Source organism: Micromesistius poutassou, assembly GCF_964030765.1.
Source record: "Micromesistius poutassou genome assembly, chromosome: 3".
In the NCBI taxonomy this organism is placed as follows: Eukaryota; Metazoa; Chordata; class Actinopteri; order Gadiformes; family Gadidae; genus Micromesistius; species Micromesistius poutassou.
In genome coordinates, this window is record NC_140273.1 from 1,393,545 (window position 1) to 1,411,763 (window position 18,219).

At 46.6% G+C, this 18,219-nt stretch overlaps 1 protein-coding gene across 1 annotated transcript in view; it reads right to left on the bottom strand.

The window, feature by feature from the left end:
- Positions 1–659: 659 nt before the first annotated feature.
- The window catches only part of chrna8 (cholinergic receptor, nicotinic, alpha 8), a gene marked incomplete at both ends in the record, with an annotated part of 30,353 nt that continues 12,793 nt past the window's right edge, over positions 660–18,219 (bottom strand). Inside the window, 8 exons of the mRNA XM_084465341.1 lie at positions 660–1,322; positions 1,951–2,060; positions 4,316–4,402; positions 8,463–8,657; positions 11,620–11,787; positions 12,283–12,362; positions 14,576–14,685; positions 17,915–17,959. Coding sequence (XP_084321467.1) covers positions 660–1,322; positions 1,951–2,060; positions 4,316–4,402; positions 8,463–8,657; positions 11,620–11,787; positions 12,283–12,362; positions 14,576–14,685; positions 17,915–17,959 — 1,458 coding nt within the window. The remainder of the gene's footprint in view (positions 1,323–1,950; positions 2,061–4,315; positions 4,403–8,462; positions 8,658–11,619; positions 11,788–12,282; positions 12,363–14,575; positions 14,686–17,914; positions 17,960–18,219) is intronic.

Consider the following 18,219-nt stretch of genomic DNA (forward strand, 5'->3'; position numbering starts at 1 on the left):
CCCCCGGCGCCAGCACTTCTGGACACCTTGGGAGTGGCGCTCACTGCTGGCCGTTTCCACGCAATAACCAGACCCACCCATCACGCATTCTCTGGGCCGGGCACCCGCTGTACAGCCACAGCTCTCACACCCACTCATCGCGAAGGTCGCATCGGATATGAAAGCATCCTTGTAAATACGCGCGTCAAACAAGCAACAAAAGAAACTCAAGATAAAACATTTAGAGGATGACATTTACACATGAATCATATTTATCATACGTCTACTGAGGGAAATGTGAAACACAACGGGTGACAGTAAACTGAGCTACTGAAGTGCGTGTGAAGCCGCGGTCTCCCCTCTCTAAAGGTGAGAGTACCTGCAGACTGGTGAGGTGTTGTGAGGAGCTTGAAGCACATACTGCTGCTATAACACCCAGAAGTCTATCGAACAGACGGGCCCGCGCGGTACCGTTAACTACAAAGGAGCCACCGATGGAGGCGCAGCTTGTATGGCGTTAGGTATTTTCTCCAGGTTTCTCCAGTGCTTTCTGGGTCTCTTTATCCTCTCTTCTCTCAGGGAGGAGGTGGTGGTGGAGGTGGTGCTGTTGGGGGTGGTGCTGGTGGAGGGGGTTCGGGGGCGTGGGGGGGGCGTGGGTGGAGGAACGAGGAACGGCGTCCTCATGTGAAGTCCTTGGACACGGCCTCGATGAAGTTGGGCGCCGACATGAGGATGGTGAAGGTGCAGATGATGGAGAAGAGCGAGAAGGCCACCAGGCAGAGCCGGTCCACCACGGCCGCCGCAAACTTCCACTCGCTGCAGATGGCGTCGCCCCGGTCGCGGTCCCGGAAGCGGCTCGCGATGTACTGCACCTCCTCCAGGATGCGGGAGATCTCCGGCACCTGCTCCATCAGCAGCGTCCTCACGTGCTCCGAGTGGATGTCGCTTGCCTGGCTGCTCCCACCTCCTCCTCCTCCTCCTCCTCCAACTCCACCTCCACCACCACCACCGGCGCACATCATCACCCCCGAGTCGGCACTGCTGGGGGGGAAGGCGGGGTTGTCCGTGCCCATGGAGTGGTAGCCGAAGTAGAGGTTCATGTTGCCGTTGGTGGTGGTGGTGGTGGCGGAGGTGGTGCCGAGGTTGGAGGACAGGGGGTGGGTGGAGGCCTGGCTTGGGACGGCGGACATCTGGATGCTGCTGACGCTGGCGTGGTGGTGCGGGGCGCTGGCGTGCAAGTAGCGGGTCTGGGGGTTGACGGCGCAGGTGGGCGTCTTGGCGTCCTCTCCGGGCTTCTTCATACGCAGGAACCAAGCGCACCAGTTGAGGAGGATTATTCTGACCTGGAGGACGGTGGAAAGGGAGGAGGAAGAGGCGGAGGAGGAAGAGAAGGAGGAGGAGGAGGTGGAAGAGGAGGAGGAGGAGAAGGAAAGCTGAGCTATGTTTATTTTCACACTGTTATATAACACAGGTCGATAGGCCCTTTGTTTAGTTTCCTAATTGACACTGGTGTGGCCGAATCCCATATATAAGACCCTTCCCTTTTGGGCTCAGTGGCATCACTAGCAGCATCTGCAGAAAAAGAGATCCTCGCCTTTTGTCTGATTTGTTTTCACCTCGCTCCTCCTTGTAGAGAGAGATTAGAACTAGGAAGCAGATAATGGTTTCTCTGTCTGCACTTGGTTCTTTGAACATCATTACTGTACCGACGGCGATAAATTGTTGTTTCTCTTCTTCTGACAAATGTACTTATTGTAAGTCGCTTTGTATAAAAGTGAATGTGAATGTGAATGTACCAAACACATAATCATCATCATCAGTGTAAGAGAGCCTGAGTCAAGGCGTTGTCACCACTGAACTCCCAGGGATGCTGTTGTCTTGGTTACCTCAGACCCAGGTCCTATTCTAAAGCCTCATGTGTGAGACTCTCATTGTGGGGAGCAGTTAGCAGGAGGATGAACCTCAACCTACCAGTTTGGGCATCTTTCCTCCGTGGGGGTCGTGGTGGTGGAACTGCAGAACCAGTACGGTCACCACCACAGAGAGACCCACGATCATCATGGTGCTGGCAAAGTACTGGGCTGGAGGGGGGGAGAAAACAAGCATGGTGTATTGGAACCATGATGATTAATGTGTTGGGCTGTGGGCGAGTGCGCGTCCCTCCCATGGCCGTAGCCAGCTATGAGGTCACCGAGGTAATATAATAATAAATAATAAATATATATAAAAAAAACCTAGAATGAATACATAAATATTTCACACATACACACACACACAGTGTACATTTTTAAAAAGTAATAAAAAACAGTTGTCCCTCTGTATCTTAATAATAAAAAGATAATGAGTTTGTGTGTAGTGTAGTTTAGCTTGGGTTGTGTTTTGCAGGTGTCATTTTGGTATGAATCTTTCTCATCCAGAAATGCAGTAAATAAGCTCCATTTAAAGAAAGAATTCTGGACCTCTCGAGTTCCTAATCCCTGGCTGTGGCCTTGGTCCCTGCATATCGTGTTCAACACACAGCTGGACGCTGTAATGAGTGCGCTGTGCGTCTGAATGGATTTAATGAATTGCACTCAGTGCTGTTTGTTCTGAGGTCCTTGAGAAAGGACCACCATCCCCGCTGTGGTCAGTCAGTCAGTCCCTCAGTCGGGTTAACCTTTGGGGAGAATTTCAGCCACCGAGACTCAGAGACCCAATAGGTCCATCAGCACTGATTAAAACCACAACATCTACAGCCCCTCCGTTGATCAGATCACGTGACCACGTTACAAAAGCTACATAATGGGCAGCATGTGGCTCAGGAGGTAGAGCGGTGTTGGCCGGTTACCGGAAGGTTGCTAGTTCAATCCCCGGCTCCTCCTAGCAGAGTGTTGAGGTGTCCCTGTGCAAGACGCCCTCACCCTGACTGCTGGGTGAACGTTAGGCAGTATTGTAAAGCGCATTGAGTGGCCGCTGATTAGAAAAGCGGTGTCTGAATGCATTTCATTGCAGTTCATTTACCATTTATCATTTACATAATCACAAGGTCATGGGAAATCACTCTCAAACAGAACGGGGGCACACACAAAAAAACAACTGCCTTTGAAAAAAGGCACACATATCAACAAAAGAAAGAACAGTGATTGATGGCGAGGTTATGCTTGAAATGACACGCCTAAATGAGTTCTGAACAGAGAAAATGAAATTTGATGAGCATTTAATTACATCCCTCATCTCGCGGCTGCGCTCGCTCTGTAGTGTATTGACGTGTCTGTTCCCATGAAGGGGAATGTGCTAATGGATTGTTTTTACTTCAATAAGCAGCTAAATGAATTCTCTCTCTTCCCTTCTCTTTGTGTCTTTTTAAAACACCACATCTATCAGCAGTAGGCTTTTCATACATTTAAAGTGAGTTGTCAGACGCGCTTGTGTGTGAATACTTGTGTGTGTTTGTGCTTGTGTGCATGTACAGTTGTTTGTGTGTATATGTCAGTATGTGTGGGTAAAGTCTTTAAGATTCTGAACACACACACACACACACAGACAGATACACACACACACATCTGTGCCCGTTGTGCCTGTCTCTTGTGCCTATCTCTTTCACCGTGGGATAGTGAGAAACATATTTTCGATTCCTTTGTATGGTCTGGTACATGTGAAGAAATTGACAATGAAGCTGACTTTGACTTTCACACATACACACACACACATACAGTACACTCACACCCACACACACACCCGTGGTGTGTCTGGGTATTCATTCTTTACATCATTGCATGGTGTCCTACAGGCTATCTGTCTTTCTGGCAGCACGCTGACAGCCAATAGGGAAAGCATTCACATCTGCCTAATCTGGAACTGCTTTGGCAGCTCCCCGTCTCTTCCCGTATTCAAGCAGCACCTGATATCAGTCTGCACAGAGCTGGGGAGTCTTTCACCGCTGGGTCTATAAACCAGGACAGGCGTCTTGTTGATCACTCTCAGTGTGTCGGCCCGCCTGTCCAGCTGTCTGTTTAAAAACCTGATCTGTATCAGCCAGTCCATCTCGCTTTCTCTCTCACCTCTCTCTGTCTGTGTGTCTCTCTCTCTCTCTCTCTCTCTCTCTCTCTAAATCTCTTTCTGGCTCTCTGTCTTTCTCTCTTTCTCTCTCTATCTCCCTCTGTCTCTCTATCTCTGCCTCTCTCCCTCACTCTCTCTATCTCTCTGGGTGTCCATGTCTCTGTTTGAATGTCTGTCGGTCAATCTGTCAGTATAAATAAACATTTGTCTTCCCCGTCCATCTGTCTGTCCGTCGGGCCGCCTGTCAGGTGTCTGTGTTCACCCGCCCCTCTGTCCGTCTGTCCGTGTGGATGCCTACCAATGAGAGGGACGGAGTCGGAGGTGGCCGGCATTATCTCAGCCACCAGCAGCATGAAGACGGTCAGGGAGAGCAGCACTGTGATACCTGCAGACAGAGAGACAGAGGAAGACACACAGAGAGACAGAGAGAGAGAGAGACACACACACAGATTCACACACACACACACACACACACACACACACACACACACACACACACACACACACACACACACACACACACAGACAAACACACACAGACAGAGAGAGAGAAAGTCACACACACAGATACACATTTATACTCATAAACACAGTGGAGATAAATAGGCTACTCAGCTTTTGAAATAACGAGAGCTGTTTCCATTCACATTCTGATGGTTTTAAAACGTGAAACAAAGCTGTTATCTGATGGGACGCTCTAGAGAAGGTCAACATCAACAGGGTTGAAGTTGAAAGAGAGTATCCGAGCGCTGCGCTACGCCCAGGATAGCATCGACGCTAGGTCGGGCTCGATCGCTCGACTCCATAGGAATACATTAGCGACGCGACGCTAGGAGCTCATCATGTTTTCACCATTTTATCGCTGCAAAATAAAATGGTACACCGATCGCTACAGCAATTGTAAAGCATGAAAGCAAGCAAGCTGGGAAAACGATTATGGAAATAAAGATGAATTTGCGCCCCCGATTCACCCTGGCATTTCAGAGAGCGGCCAGGTGGCGTTTTATTGGTCTGGGTTATTAATGTTCTATTGATATAGGGAGCCATTGATCTGAATCTCATCTGGCCTTCAGCAGAACCGGGAGCACATGCTAATCCACAGCTACTCAACAGGAGTATATGATGGTGGCTCTGAGGCTTTGAGAGGGTCTCAGAATCCCAGAGGAGATCCTGAAGTGTGCGTCAAATGGTCATTCCTTGCATTGCATTTTATTTACTTTTATTTAATTTATTGTTTTTTAATGTCTACCTATATTGATACATATCATGTACATATCATATCATCATATTATTGACATAGGGCTTTTACATCAGAGAGCATCATGGGGATTTTTGGTTGGCTACAATCGGCCATATTGAGAGGACTACAGCGACTGCAAAACGTACCGTTACCTAGGCTAATAAAAACTTTATTTTGCCTCGTTACGCGTGAGAAATGCTTTGGCAGTTTCAAACACAACAATTTCTCCCCATAATGACCAATCATTTCACGCATAATTACTAAACAATGTCCAAAATAATATATCTTCTAACTAACATAATCACTAGCATTCCAATGCTCATATGCTTCCAAAATGGAGGCGGTCATGACAAAGCCCTTTTTGATGACAGCGGCATCGGATTGACATGTCAATCAGACATGCTCCCAGCCCCAATATAGCAGCACCCAATCAGCTCGCTTGAAACCTAATTAATGCCACGCCCTCTCCCCTGCGTCCAGTGACCGTGATTGGTCAATGCAGTTGGGCAATTATGTTAACTAGACACAGCTGGGGTGGTTGAGTATCTCCCTGGCCTCCATTGTTTGTGAAGGCTGCATGTAGCGTGACCCAGCTGGTAAGTCTTCCACTGTTTTATTCCTTGGTGACTCATGTGTTTTACTTTTGATGCTGTCTTTTGTTTCTCTTATTGTTCAGAGTGGTTTGCTGCGGTCTGTGATTTCGGCTCCTGTCACTGTCATTGCTGGTTTGTGTCTGTGTGTGTTTAAACGATCCAGACGTGGCCACCAGTGGTTAGCTTCAGCGAGGGATGCCGCAGTGAGTAACGTCATGTTTATTTCATGAGCTGGATGGATGGATATGTTTAGCTGTGGCTTGGGCTTTTGAGCCCAAGTGTGTATTTGTTCACTGCACACATGGGATCCACACAGTTGTAATTTCACTCCAAAGTACTGGCCACTTCTTCTAGTCCCTAAATGTGTTTTGTTTTATAGCAGCAAAAACTGACCACATTTATCAAAGTAACTTTTACTTAAGAGACCAATACAAACTCAGCTAAAGCTAAAAATCCACATATGACAAAAGTGTTTTGTCATACTTTACAGTAAAATTCTACGTCCTACCTTACTCTTAAACCTGCTATGGATGTTACTGCTAAATGTGTTTTCATTGAGTGTAAGTGTGTTGTTTTGTATGACTTGTGTTGATGAGGTGACTGTCTTGACTCGTGGGGGGGCCCCTTTGGCCCCCCCCAGAGCAACGACTACCTCCACCGTACACTGAGACTAGGCCCTGGTAACTGTGGCGACAAACGGGTACACTGAAGCGTCTGTTATGACAGAGCCCACTGGGGAACCGCTATGGCACAGGGAACCGGGGGAGAACTATCTAGCAGAACCCTGGCCTACAGGAAGATATTCAACTATATGGGACGTCTGTCGGCATCGTAAAGAACTGTTTCTTTCGTAGTCTGACTCCGCTTGGTGAAGCCTGACCCTGCTTTTCTCTGGTGGTTCTTGTGCTCTGATCAGAGTATCTTTTGGTTCAGCCCCACTTTCGTGTTTTGTACATGATGCTCTTCTGGTCCAGCCCCTCTTTTCTCTACCATGATGACCTGTGCCAGTCTCACTTTGATGTACCATACCACACTTTTCTAGGACCATGATGCACTGTACCCTACCCTTAAAGTCCTCTGGTCCAGTCTCACTTGATGACCCATATCATGACCGTCTTGGGGTCCAGCCCCACTTGATGAAGGTCTTTCGGTCCTTAATGATCAATATCAGTTATTTCCTGGTCCAACCTCACTTGATATCCAGTAACAATGAGGCTCTTCTAGGCCAACAGCACTCTTCTCTGGCAGGTGCTTGACGTGCAGCAGTGTGGCCGTGGTGCTGAGAACCAGGTGATGCTTGTGGAATGATGGGACTTCTCTTAGGGGAGGAAGCTGTTTGCTTTCAGACTTTAAAACGCTAGCCTTTAGGTGCAGTGACTCCTATGCTCCTGGAAGCCACCTTTTGCTTCATAATGTTACTTTTTAGGAACTTGGTGATCTATCTTGGTCTTTTGTAGCTGCTCTAATTGAAATAATTTTCCTGTAGGATGCTCCTGTCAACAGCATTTATTGCCACTTGAAAGCCCTTAAAGTTTTGTCACTATTGAAATAGGCTCTGCTTCCAGTTGGGTGGTTTGACACTGGGGAGTCGTGCAGATACCCAGACTGGCCTGGAGTGATGGATGTATTAGTACCTTCACCTCATTCAGTATTGATCACTCACTTTTAGTTGGTTTGGAGCTATAATGGCCGTATTGCTAAAAACGGTATTGACCTGGCTAAGCATGGCCTGAAGATGAGTCTTTAAATAATTCACTCTGACAAGTGTCAGTAGGCTACCATAATTAATGCATTGCCACATTTAATTAACCACAAGCAGCCCCATGTTGCTTAGTAATTTTCTAGATGTCAGTTTACGTTTGGTTATTAAATGTATTTTTAATCATCTAGAGCACATGTTTACTCTGATTATTTTTTTTAATCTATCCACTAGAGGGCAGGAGGACCAACAAGGCGCTTTAAATCAAGTCTGCCTGATCCGAGACCTACCACTTGTTGCTTCATGAATAAACTTTTAACTAATTTGTGTTCATGCAGTTTTTGCTAGAAATGCAGGGGAATGTGAAATTCAGGCACACTTGTTTTTAGGTTGCAATTCTTACTTGGTAATCAAATGATCATTGAATATTATCTTTTAATTGTTATTTAGTCTATTGTATTTTAATTTTGACATTGTTTTATAGTGTTACAATCATTCCCAATAACAGTTAAAACTAGTTTTTTCAGTGAGCAATTCCATTTGAATAAAAATATCCTCCCAACAGCTTATGAGTATCTAATTTACAATCAAGTGTCTAAAGGCTTCTGTTCATATGCAAGTCTGTATACTTTCCATTGCTGTATAGGAGCTGAGCAGCTCACATGATGTTCCAGAGTGTAGACAATGTGGGACGGGGGGGGCTGCTGGGTGAAGTGTGACTATAAAGATGAGCCACTTCATATGAAAGGGTCCCTACTTTACCACCTGATCAAACATGAGTGGCCATCATTCCACCGTCTGTTACCGAGTGGCTCGTGATTGCTATCATCACCTGGTGGTAACATCAAGGCCCTTTCTAAAAGCTCTTGCTCCATGTGACGTGTGTGTGTGTGTGTGGTGTGAGGCTCCGTACCCAGGGAGATCTTCTCCCCAGAGTCGGCGGGCAGCAGGAAGACGAGCAGCGCCAGGCCAGAGATGAGCACACAGGGGATGAGCAGGTTGAGGCCGTAGTAGAGGGTCCGGCGCCGCATGGTGACGGTGAAGGTGACGTCCGGGTACGGCTCCTTGCAGCACTCGTAGTACAGCTCGTTGCGCTTGGCCGGCACGCCTGGAAGACCGGGCGGAGGAGGGGGGGGGAGGAGAGGGGGTCAGAAGTACAGAGGAGTCGCTCGGTGGGAAGGGCGGTTAGTGGGACCAGAGCAGCAGTTCGGCCTTTGGCTTCAGGGGGGAGACGCTCGCTTGTAATGAGCTTTTGTGAGGTGACCTCGTATGCAATCGGTGAGAGACGGATCAATACACATTCAGAGTGTAGACTGCAAGAAGACCGTGGCCAGTGGGGAAACGGTGGAAAGTGTCAATAACGCTATCTGCGCCCAGTGTTTATTTAGCATCATGAGCAGGTGGGCTGCTCTAGGGCGAGCCATATTTCACCACAGCAGTTTTTATGTCTGCGCGTCCTTCATTTTTATGGCTGTAATTCAGTTACTAAAAAAGCCGGTGTTGTATTTATCCAATTCAAATTAAGGAAGGACATGACTGTCAATAATACTTTAGGCTGTTCAAAGAAGAGAAACGAAAAATGGTAGTGTGTATGAGATGGATTGTGTGTGTGAGATGGATTGTGTATGTGTGTGTGTGAGATGGATGGTGTGTGTGCTTGTCCTCCTTCTCTAATCTAAGTCATGTTATGCCGGTGGCAAATGATTCCACTGATGGATTTCTGACAATCACTGCAAAATCAGTAAACAGGAAGTTTCTTCTTTCTCGCTGATTAAACATCAACAGAGCGTGTATGTGCTTGTATGTGTGAGAGCTTTAATCTGAGGTGTGTGTGTGTGTGTGTCCGTGTGTCCGTACATGTGTGTGTCCGTACATGTGTGTGACCGTACATGTGTGTGACCGTACATGTGTGTGACCGTACATGTGTGTGTATGTATACAAACATACTTTTGTGTGTGTGTCCGCAAGCACACATGTTCCAGTCAGTGCTCAACGTGTCCTGATGACTTGACCTTTCAGAGTAATTGAATGACAGAAATCTCTTCCACAATGTAGTGACTGCGGAGGAGTTTCTCAAGCCGGACCGAGACCTCAATCATAACCACCCTACCAAGGTAGTGCCGCTCAAGGTGATTAACTAACTGTGTGCTGGGCTGGAGCCAGGCGACAGAGTGTGTGCTGTGTTGGAGAGGCAGTGCGTTTCATAATTCTTTTTTTTTTTATTTACTACGCACTTTGGTTGAATCGCCGGTTACACTTCATATTAAGGTACACATATTCTCCATTAACTAGTTGCTCATTGGCAAGCATATTAGTAGCTTATTGGCTCTTTCTTCATTCGTCATTATAAAGCACTTATTAATGCCTTATTCTGCATAACCATTTTCTGCAACTACTATGCTGTTAACTAAGTTTTCCCCTTAATAACCTAATTACTGGTTATTGATAGTAAGTAAGGCAGTTGTACAATAATATAAGAATAACAATCTTAATATGCTTTGCTCAGTATGGGCCTTTTAAGGTGGTAATACCACAAGAATAGTTGTTCTCCATTAAGAACACTTAATAAATATGGTTAATATGTGAACCTTAAAGACCGGGTAAACCAAGAATAATTATGGGTTTTGAGTTTATAATACCACAGGAAAATATATTATTAACCACCCTGCCAAATTTGAAGGACTAAAAAAATCGCGAAGTATATAAAATTATGCTTCAAAGTTGATGAAAAATGAGCAGTAACCCCAGGCTCAGGACGGTGGGGGCGTGTGCGCTGCAGGCCAGGAAACCACGCCCATCACCGGAGAGGTCCAGCCCCTCCCAATCTCAAAGCTGAAAATGGACAGCAGGGGGCGGGTTTATGTGAGTATGACCGCTTTACGTAACGCGGTCCTCGATGTAGACCCGCCCATTTTAAACCTGCACACAGAACATTCTCTGAGGCCTAGCTCCTCAAGGAAATGATGAATGGGAAAAATATTTTTTACATGTTTTGAGGGACACATTTAAGGCCTAATTAATATGATAAGAAGAAAAATACTGAATTTGGTTTACCCGGTCTTTAATATAGAGTGTTACAGAATTGTCTTAAATGGTCGTTGAGTAACGAGTCGGTCACGACACCGTGGCGTAACCGAGAGATCTTGGAGTCTGTGAATGTTATGTTTGACTGGATGGGATGTGAAGAGTTGGACAGTGTGTGGGCAAGGTCACGGTGGGCGGCACCACAACTTGAGACGGACCAGGCTCGCTGTCTGTGTTGTGGCTGAAATAAGTGAACCGTTGTGGGCCAGCTGTCACCACCCACAGCCCCCTCTCCAGCCAGATGGGGAGCTGTGTCTGTGTGTGTGTCTGTGTCTGCGTGTCTGTGTGTGTGTCTGTCTCTACGTGTGTGTGATATCAAGGGACAGACCCGTATCAGAGCGGCACATCAGAAATTGAAGGATGACCAGCGGAGAAATCTGTCTCCACCGTCCACTGAACCAGCCCTCCACTCTGTCTCCACCGTCCACTGAACCAGCCCTCCACTCTGTCTCCACCGTCCACTGAACCAGCCCTCCACTCTGTCTCCACCGTCCACTGAACCAGCCCTCCACTCTGTCTCCACCGTCCACTGAACCAGCCCTCCACTCTGTCTCCACCGTCCACTGAACCAGCCCTCCACTCTGTCTCCACCGTGAAGCTGATTGGCTGTCTGAATCCACATATTCTACCACAATCTTACTCTGTTGTCTAAACAAACATGGCATTTGTTACTTTATTGTATTGGTTTTATTTATTTATATGCTGTCATTTTGAATAAAAACTATTTAAAATTATATTTGTGAATATAACATTCCATTCCAAAGAAACTGATATTTGCAACACAGATATTTGTGCGGTGCTAGTAGTGAATTGAGTCTTATCTTATCTTGCCATGCTGAGCTGAGCATCGGTAGGGGGTGGGGTTAGGGGGTGGTGGCGTGTTTGTGGCTGGGGTGTGTATTTCGTGATGTATGCTCCGTGGAGCCCGTTCTCTGTAGCTCATTAAACCTGGTTTTGTCTGGGGTATAGTTGGGGGTCATCCTCACCCACGAGGTCCCACTCCCCGTTGGGGATGTAGGTGGAGATGTCCACGTCCATCATCTGCAGGTCCAGCAGCCAGCCGTTGTGCGTCCATGAGCCGAACTTCAGGTCGCACTTCTGCACGTCGAAGGGGAACCAGCGCACGTCGATGTAACAGGTGCTCTTCAGGATCCCTGGAAGGCAGGAAGAGCCATGAGGGCGACTCAGGGGCCACAACAGACCTCCCATCTACTGTTTGTTGCTTTTATTGCTCCAAAGCAACTTAATAAGGAGGATAGGATGAGGACTGTTCACTGATATCGTGTGTGACCCACTCTAACCCTAATTCAGGGAAGAGAGGGGCAATACTCTGGACCACGTGGTGGTTTTCCATGGAGGGGACTGGCGGCAAAGTTTAAATCATGTCAACTTTGACCTGCCACATGACGTAACGCGCCGACCAATAGATTTGCAGCTACGACTTTTAAGTCGCAGCTGATTTTGTGTATGTTAATGTTTTGGTGTTCGAGACCACAGCCTCCTCCCTAGCAACACCGGAAGGTCTACATCCTTCTACTACAGGTACATCACGGACGTCTGGGATCAAACCGAGAACCTTTCGGCTTGGCTGACAAGGGTTCGCATGTTTGTTGATGGCATGAGGAACTTGCGGCAGGAGATGTTCTCACCAGGAGGGATGTACTGGCAGGCTCCTGAGGAGTTGACCAGCACGTTGGTGTGAAACGTCGCGTCGAAGCGCTCATCTGCACTGTGGTTGGGACAGAAGCACGACGTGAAACCACAGACACGGCGCACACAGGAACAGGAAGCGTCGTGTGAGGGCATGCAGACCGGGAAACTCAATGAGAGGAATTGAGGGGGAGATGCAGATCCAAAGAGATGGGGGACCGAAGGGGGTGAATGATCTTCATCTAAGAAGATCCTCGGATTATATTCATGCATTCAACACCTGTCGTGTGTGGGGGTGAGGGTAGTGGGTGGGTGAGTGTGGTGTGTATGAAGTTGATGTATGAGGTTTGTTGGGCATTAAAGTAAACGATAAATAAAAGCTTTGGAATGCTGTGTAGAAAAATAACTTGTTTAACCGGTACGTCTCATTCTATTCACACGCTCCAATATCTTCAAAACCGACCTACTGAGCCTTGTTGGTTCTGTTTAATAACCCTAACCGTAATCTTTTGGCAGTATAAATAATGAACCTGAGGCTGCCCTCCGTTAACTTTCTCGGGAATTGTAGAATTGGGTAAATTTGTACAATAAATGCAGACGTACCACGGCTGCCTTTGACCTGTGAACTCATCCATTTAACATCACACAGCAAGCCTCACTAGGGGCGAGGATGATGCCAGGGGCAGAATAATGATGGGGTTAAGTGTGGCAGAGCTCTGGAGGAAGAACACACCATCTTGTCTATCTTCACTCTGCCTTGGCCTCAAAATCGGAAAAGCAAAATCTAACCTTTGTCACACTTATTTCACTTAACTTGCAGTAAAGAAAACACAGTACCAAAACCAAATGAACCAAAGGAGTAACCCTGACAGGAGTAAACCTGTCGTTATGATATGATATATTCATTATTATTTAATTCAAAGAGTATATTAAGACATTTGACTCCTGAAACGGTATAAAACAAAGACATAAACATCACCTATGATTTGCGTGTACCGCATTGAGCAAGCGATCTCGTGACAATCTACTCCTGTTTCTGGATTATAACGTCATTGATGGCCGCGGTAACGCTGCCTCATGTCCTGTATCATCACTCCCCTCACTTTCCTCCTCTGGTAATGAATGGCTCTCCTTCACCGCCACACCCGTCCCTTCCTCGTTGTCTCATGCTCATGACAACAACTGCAACACACGTGACGGCAGAAGACACTCAGACTTGCACATCTATCTCAATCGACCCCTCACCCCCACAGAATCTTCAAGTCGCCTTGAAGCAGGCGACACTGTGCAGGCTCCATCAATCACCCGCCCGGACACGCGTATCGCCTTGTCTCGCCCTCGTTACCATCAAAGCAAAATAGATGGTTTTTCGGGGGAAAATGTATTTTCCTTGCAGATTGATGTTCTAATTGAGACGAAGCTCTTCCTCAGGGTTTTCTACTGCGGCCGTCCCTTAAATCCGCACTATCTTGGTCATCAGTCTGGTCACATCTGTCCCCACATAATCCAATTAATCCAATTTACTCCGGGTTCATCGTACCCCACGTCACTAGACTAGCGCACCGGCTAATAAATCCAGACATTTGTCTTCCAGCCATTTAGCACATCACATTTTTAACAGGCCACTAACCAGTGGCTATTATACAAAACCCAGCTACACCTCCCGAAGCCCACCAGGGACTTGTAGTTGGATTCCTCCCTGAGGCAATCAGCTCAATCATCTCATTAGAGGTGAGGCTCTAGCCAGGGATGAAATTGGAAATGTGGAGACTGTTTGTGTTTTCTTTCCCAGTGTGAAGGGTAAACAGAACGCTGGCAATCTATCCATGTAATAAAGAGACAATACAGCCAATCCTCCACAGAGCCAGCTCAGTGACTAATGCACGTTTAATGGGTAACATAGGTACGCCGGAGCAGGAGAAAGAGAAGTGATTGGGAAATAACAAGAGAGCAGGTGGAATCCCAGCAGTGCTCACCGTGAGGTAAGGAGATGAGAGGACAGGAGAGCGGAATAATGAGTATATAAAAAAAGCAAAGAGAGTCATTACACAAGACAGTGGGGGAGTGAAGAAGAGACGGAAGGTTATACATCAGACGAGCAGACACCAGAAGAAAAAACGGGAGCGATCGGGGAGGGAGCCGAGGGAGAAGGGAGGAGGGGAGGAGAGGAGGTGCAAAGAGATCGAAGGACAAAACGAGATCAGGTAAAAGTGAGGAAGAGGCAGCGATGGCAGTGAAATGACGGAGAGGAGGATGATTGCAGTGAGGGAGCGGTGGAGCAGGCCGCCGTACCTGTTGTACAGCAGGATGTCTGGGACCCACACCTGGCTGGAGGGGAAGCGGATGGTCTGAACCCCTGGGTAGTTCTCCGGGTTCCACATCAGGTACACATCCGTCCAGTGCTGCAGATAAGAGTCACTCAATTAGCAGAAGTGTAGTACATTTTCTGTGTGCACTTTCCCCGTCTAATTCATTATTGTCTGTTTTAGCGTGTTGCGGTGACTGGGCGCCTCGACTCTCCTCACGGTGAACCAGCCAGCACCCCATCACTGATTAAAAACGTTATGTATGTATGTCTGTATGTATGTATGTATGTATGTCTGTATGTATGTATGTATGTATGTATGTCAATGACGGCGCCCATTGCACTCCTGATCATCCCTGGAGGGAGGGGTCCCCCACTCTGCGTTCCTCCTCAAGATTTCTTCCTTGCTGATTAAAGGGAGTCATTTCTGGCCCTCTGGGGGGCTAGGGTCAGGGGGGGCGTCATAAACACACAGCCTGTTAAGCCCTTTGAGACTGGACCTGTGATTAAGCGCTATACTAATAAAATTTAATTGAATTTCATTTAACTGAGGAGAGGACGTGGAGGATAGAGTCAGAAGAGGACAGAGGGAAGAACAGAGGCAACAAGGCTGTTAATTGCAACGAAGAAGAAGAGACAAGCTATAACAAGTACCGTGAATGAGGGCAACCAGATTCACGTTGAAAGGGAGAGCGTTTTAAAAGCTGCAATAGCAAACATTTCACTGTTGTTAATCACACAGACATCAATGCAGCTTCAGACCTTCTAATCCGAGCCAGTGAAGAAGAAACAGTGAAACGGTATAATGTCCTCAAACAACCCGTCTCTCTTGGCCGTCTCACTTATAAGTCCTGTCCAACTTCCTCGTTTTGTTTTTGTTGCCAGGTTTGGCAGACACACTGCTACTAGCACCGAAAGCAGGGCGACTTGAAAGACTTTTCACTTCAGAAAACAACACGGGGACACCGACACACGGCTCCTGCATAGCCACGGCCCAAGGTGGCTCGTGAACAAAGTGTTGTGAAACAAACTTCCATCCTGCTGCTGGTTTGACTTATACTCTAACCACAAGACAGGGAGAAAGTACCAGAATACATCTTCCACCTTCAAGCCGCTCCACTGAAGATAAACCGCCTCTCATTGGCGGGGCTATTAGTCTACTACTGTTGGCCGTTGCTGTGCTCTGTATCTTTGGCTATGACATCAAAGCAGGACAATACGTCCTTGCCAACTTGGCACTAACTCCTGCTTGCTCACTTTAGGCAGACTCATGCGTTTCAGGGACACAGCTGAGTCTTTGCATGCGCCTGTGCTAGCCGTCGTCATATTTTGTGCCTTGTCAGGTTTATCATTGAGTTTATATTCTTGTGCCGGTTAATCCGTCTGTCCCGTCTTCATTTATCGTGGAGCGGCTTTCGTTGGTGATTGTGTGAGGACTTGTTGTGAGTGGGTGTGTTCTCCGTTGATTGGTTTAGCAGGTGACAGCTGGAGTGCATCAATGTAAACACGACGACAACAGTCCTTCCTCTTAGTAAACAGGACGTGTGTGTCCTAGTTTGGCTTTATCTGATTGGGGTGTTCTGCTGTGTGATTAAACGCCTCACACTTTTAATGCATCAAAGAGCTGTGTGGATTTGAAATCCTCATACATACATACATACCATATCCAAGAGTGTAAAGCACATATCCCAGTTGATATAGAACAGATGCCAGTTTATATCGCACATATCCAAGTTTATATAGCACATATCCCAGAGTAAATTAGTCTTTGTGCTGTAAAACTGTTTAGTAAAGATCATGCAGCTTTGATTCCCCAAATGTAAAACCATGCAGCTGCTAATTAATGATTCACTTATACGACAGATCATCCAATAGCAACAATCCACTTTAAATGTCCATACGTTGTGGGACATATGTTTCCGGTCATGCAGATAATCTCTTACACGCTGCATTTGGCATGTTGTGCCCCTTGTGGTCGGCTACTAGAAAGTCGTATCTTTTCATGTCTCATTGGCTACGATAACCCAGATATCAGCCAGCCAGCTAGCTAAAGAGGCCAACACAACGCTCTGGTGCCAGGAACAGATTAGCCGAATATTATGTTACGAGGTAACATCTGTGTAATAAAGGGATTTCTGCTTTTTTTTTTTTAGAGATTGTTTTTTCAAGTGTCACTAATTTAATGAAAATAGAGTGGAGAGTGTGACATTCCCTCAAGCTGAAGGCTAGAGAGTCTGTCGGAGAGATTAGTGTTTGAAATAGTCAGTTCGTAAAAAACGTCAAATGAATGTCCAGTCAGTGGTTGATAGCACCCCTAAATCTTACTGCGGCACCATCTGTAATGGGGACAATGTTGATCTAGCTTCATTAGTTTATGACCGAACAACCCCATAGCCTTTAACAATCAGACGTGCAATACTGTGCTACAGCCTAATGAGCGTGCTATATGCAGTACGACAGCTTAATCCAGGAAGAAGTCTTTTTTTGAACCAAGATTAATAACCAAGTTATCTAAGGGACAGTGAAAGAATGGAGGTCCATCAGCAAAGCCTTTAATCATCTTTAATGCATTATGCTGTCAAAGCAACATTTCCCAGTCGTTAATGTGAACTGGCTGTACAAGATGCTAGGGCAGGTAATAGTTAAATATTTAACCACCACCTGAATCCATTCATTCCATCCGAAGCCCATGTCAGATTGTGAGCCATAGGATGCAGTCTGCTGAGCCACAACAGCACGGCAAATACCAGCATGACAAATCCTCAATAATGGATTTCTTATTACATCTACAATTCTTGGGGACTCAGAGATGTTTATTTAACGTTTCTCCAATATCCAGTTTGTGTGTGTGTGTGTGTGTGTGTGTGTGTGGATGTTAATAGATCATAACTTTAACTAATGCACAAATAGAAACAAACTCACAGAAAAAACAATCAATAATTCAGAGCTTTGGAAATTGCCAATAATGGAACGCCTCGTACATTAAGACAAAAAACATTGCCTGTATTGTTTACTGTTTATTGTTTAAAAAGATCCCCATTAGCTGTCACCAAATGGGACGAGCAAGTTGCCAGTATTAAATGGCACACATCTACAGACAATGTCTGCACAATCGTCTATGGCCATGAATACAAACTGCAATTCTGCACCCGGTATGTCCTAAGCAGAGAGGGTGGTAAAAGGAGTGGTAAAATGAAACTTTGACTATATTCCAGCTCACACACAGGCGCAGTTTTGCCCAAAGTTTGTCTCAAAGTGAACTCTGAGAGGAAATTGAAAACCTGATGGAGTGACGGCGTGACGAAATGGCCCGCAGACGGACTCACCAGTTGCAGCCAGGCGTTGGTGATCATCACCTGGTTCTTTTCATCCTGGAAGGGAAAGACAGACCGGGAGGGACACCATTACATTACCTCACGAGACTAAAGAGGAGGCGTCGAAGATGGATGGTAAACTACCACTCTGACCCCCCGGGCGAACGGAAGAGAGTAGCAGAGCAGTCTGCTCCACTCACAATGTCCCCTGGAAACACAGCTGGCAAGTCACGTTCAGACCAGAGCAATGCTCTTTTAATGGGGCTATTGTTGTATTGTTGTTGTTGCCATGCCATTGTTATTTGTCGTCAGTTGTA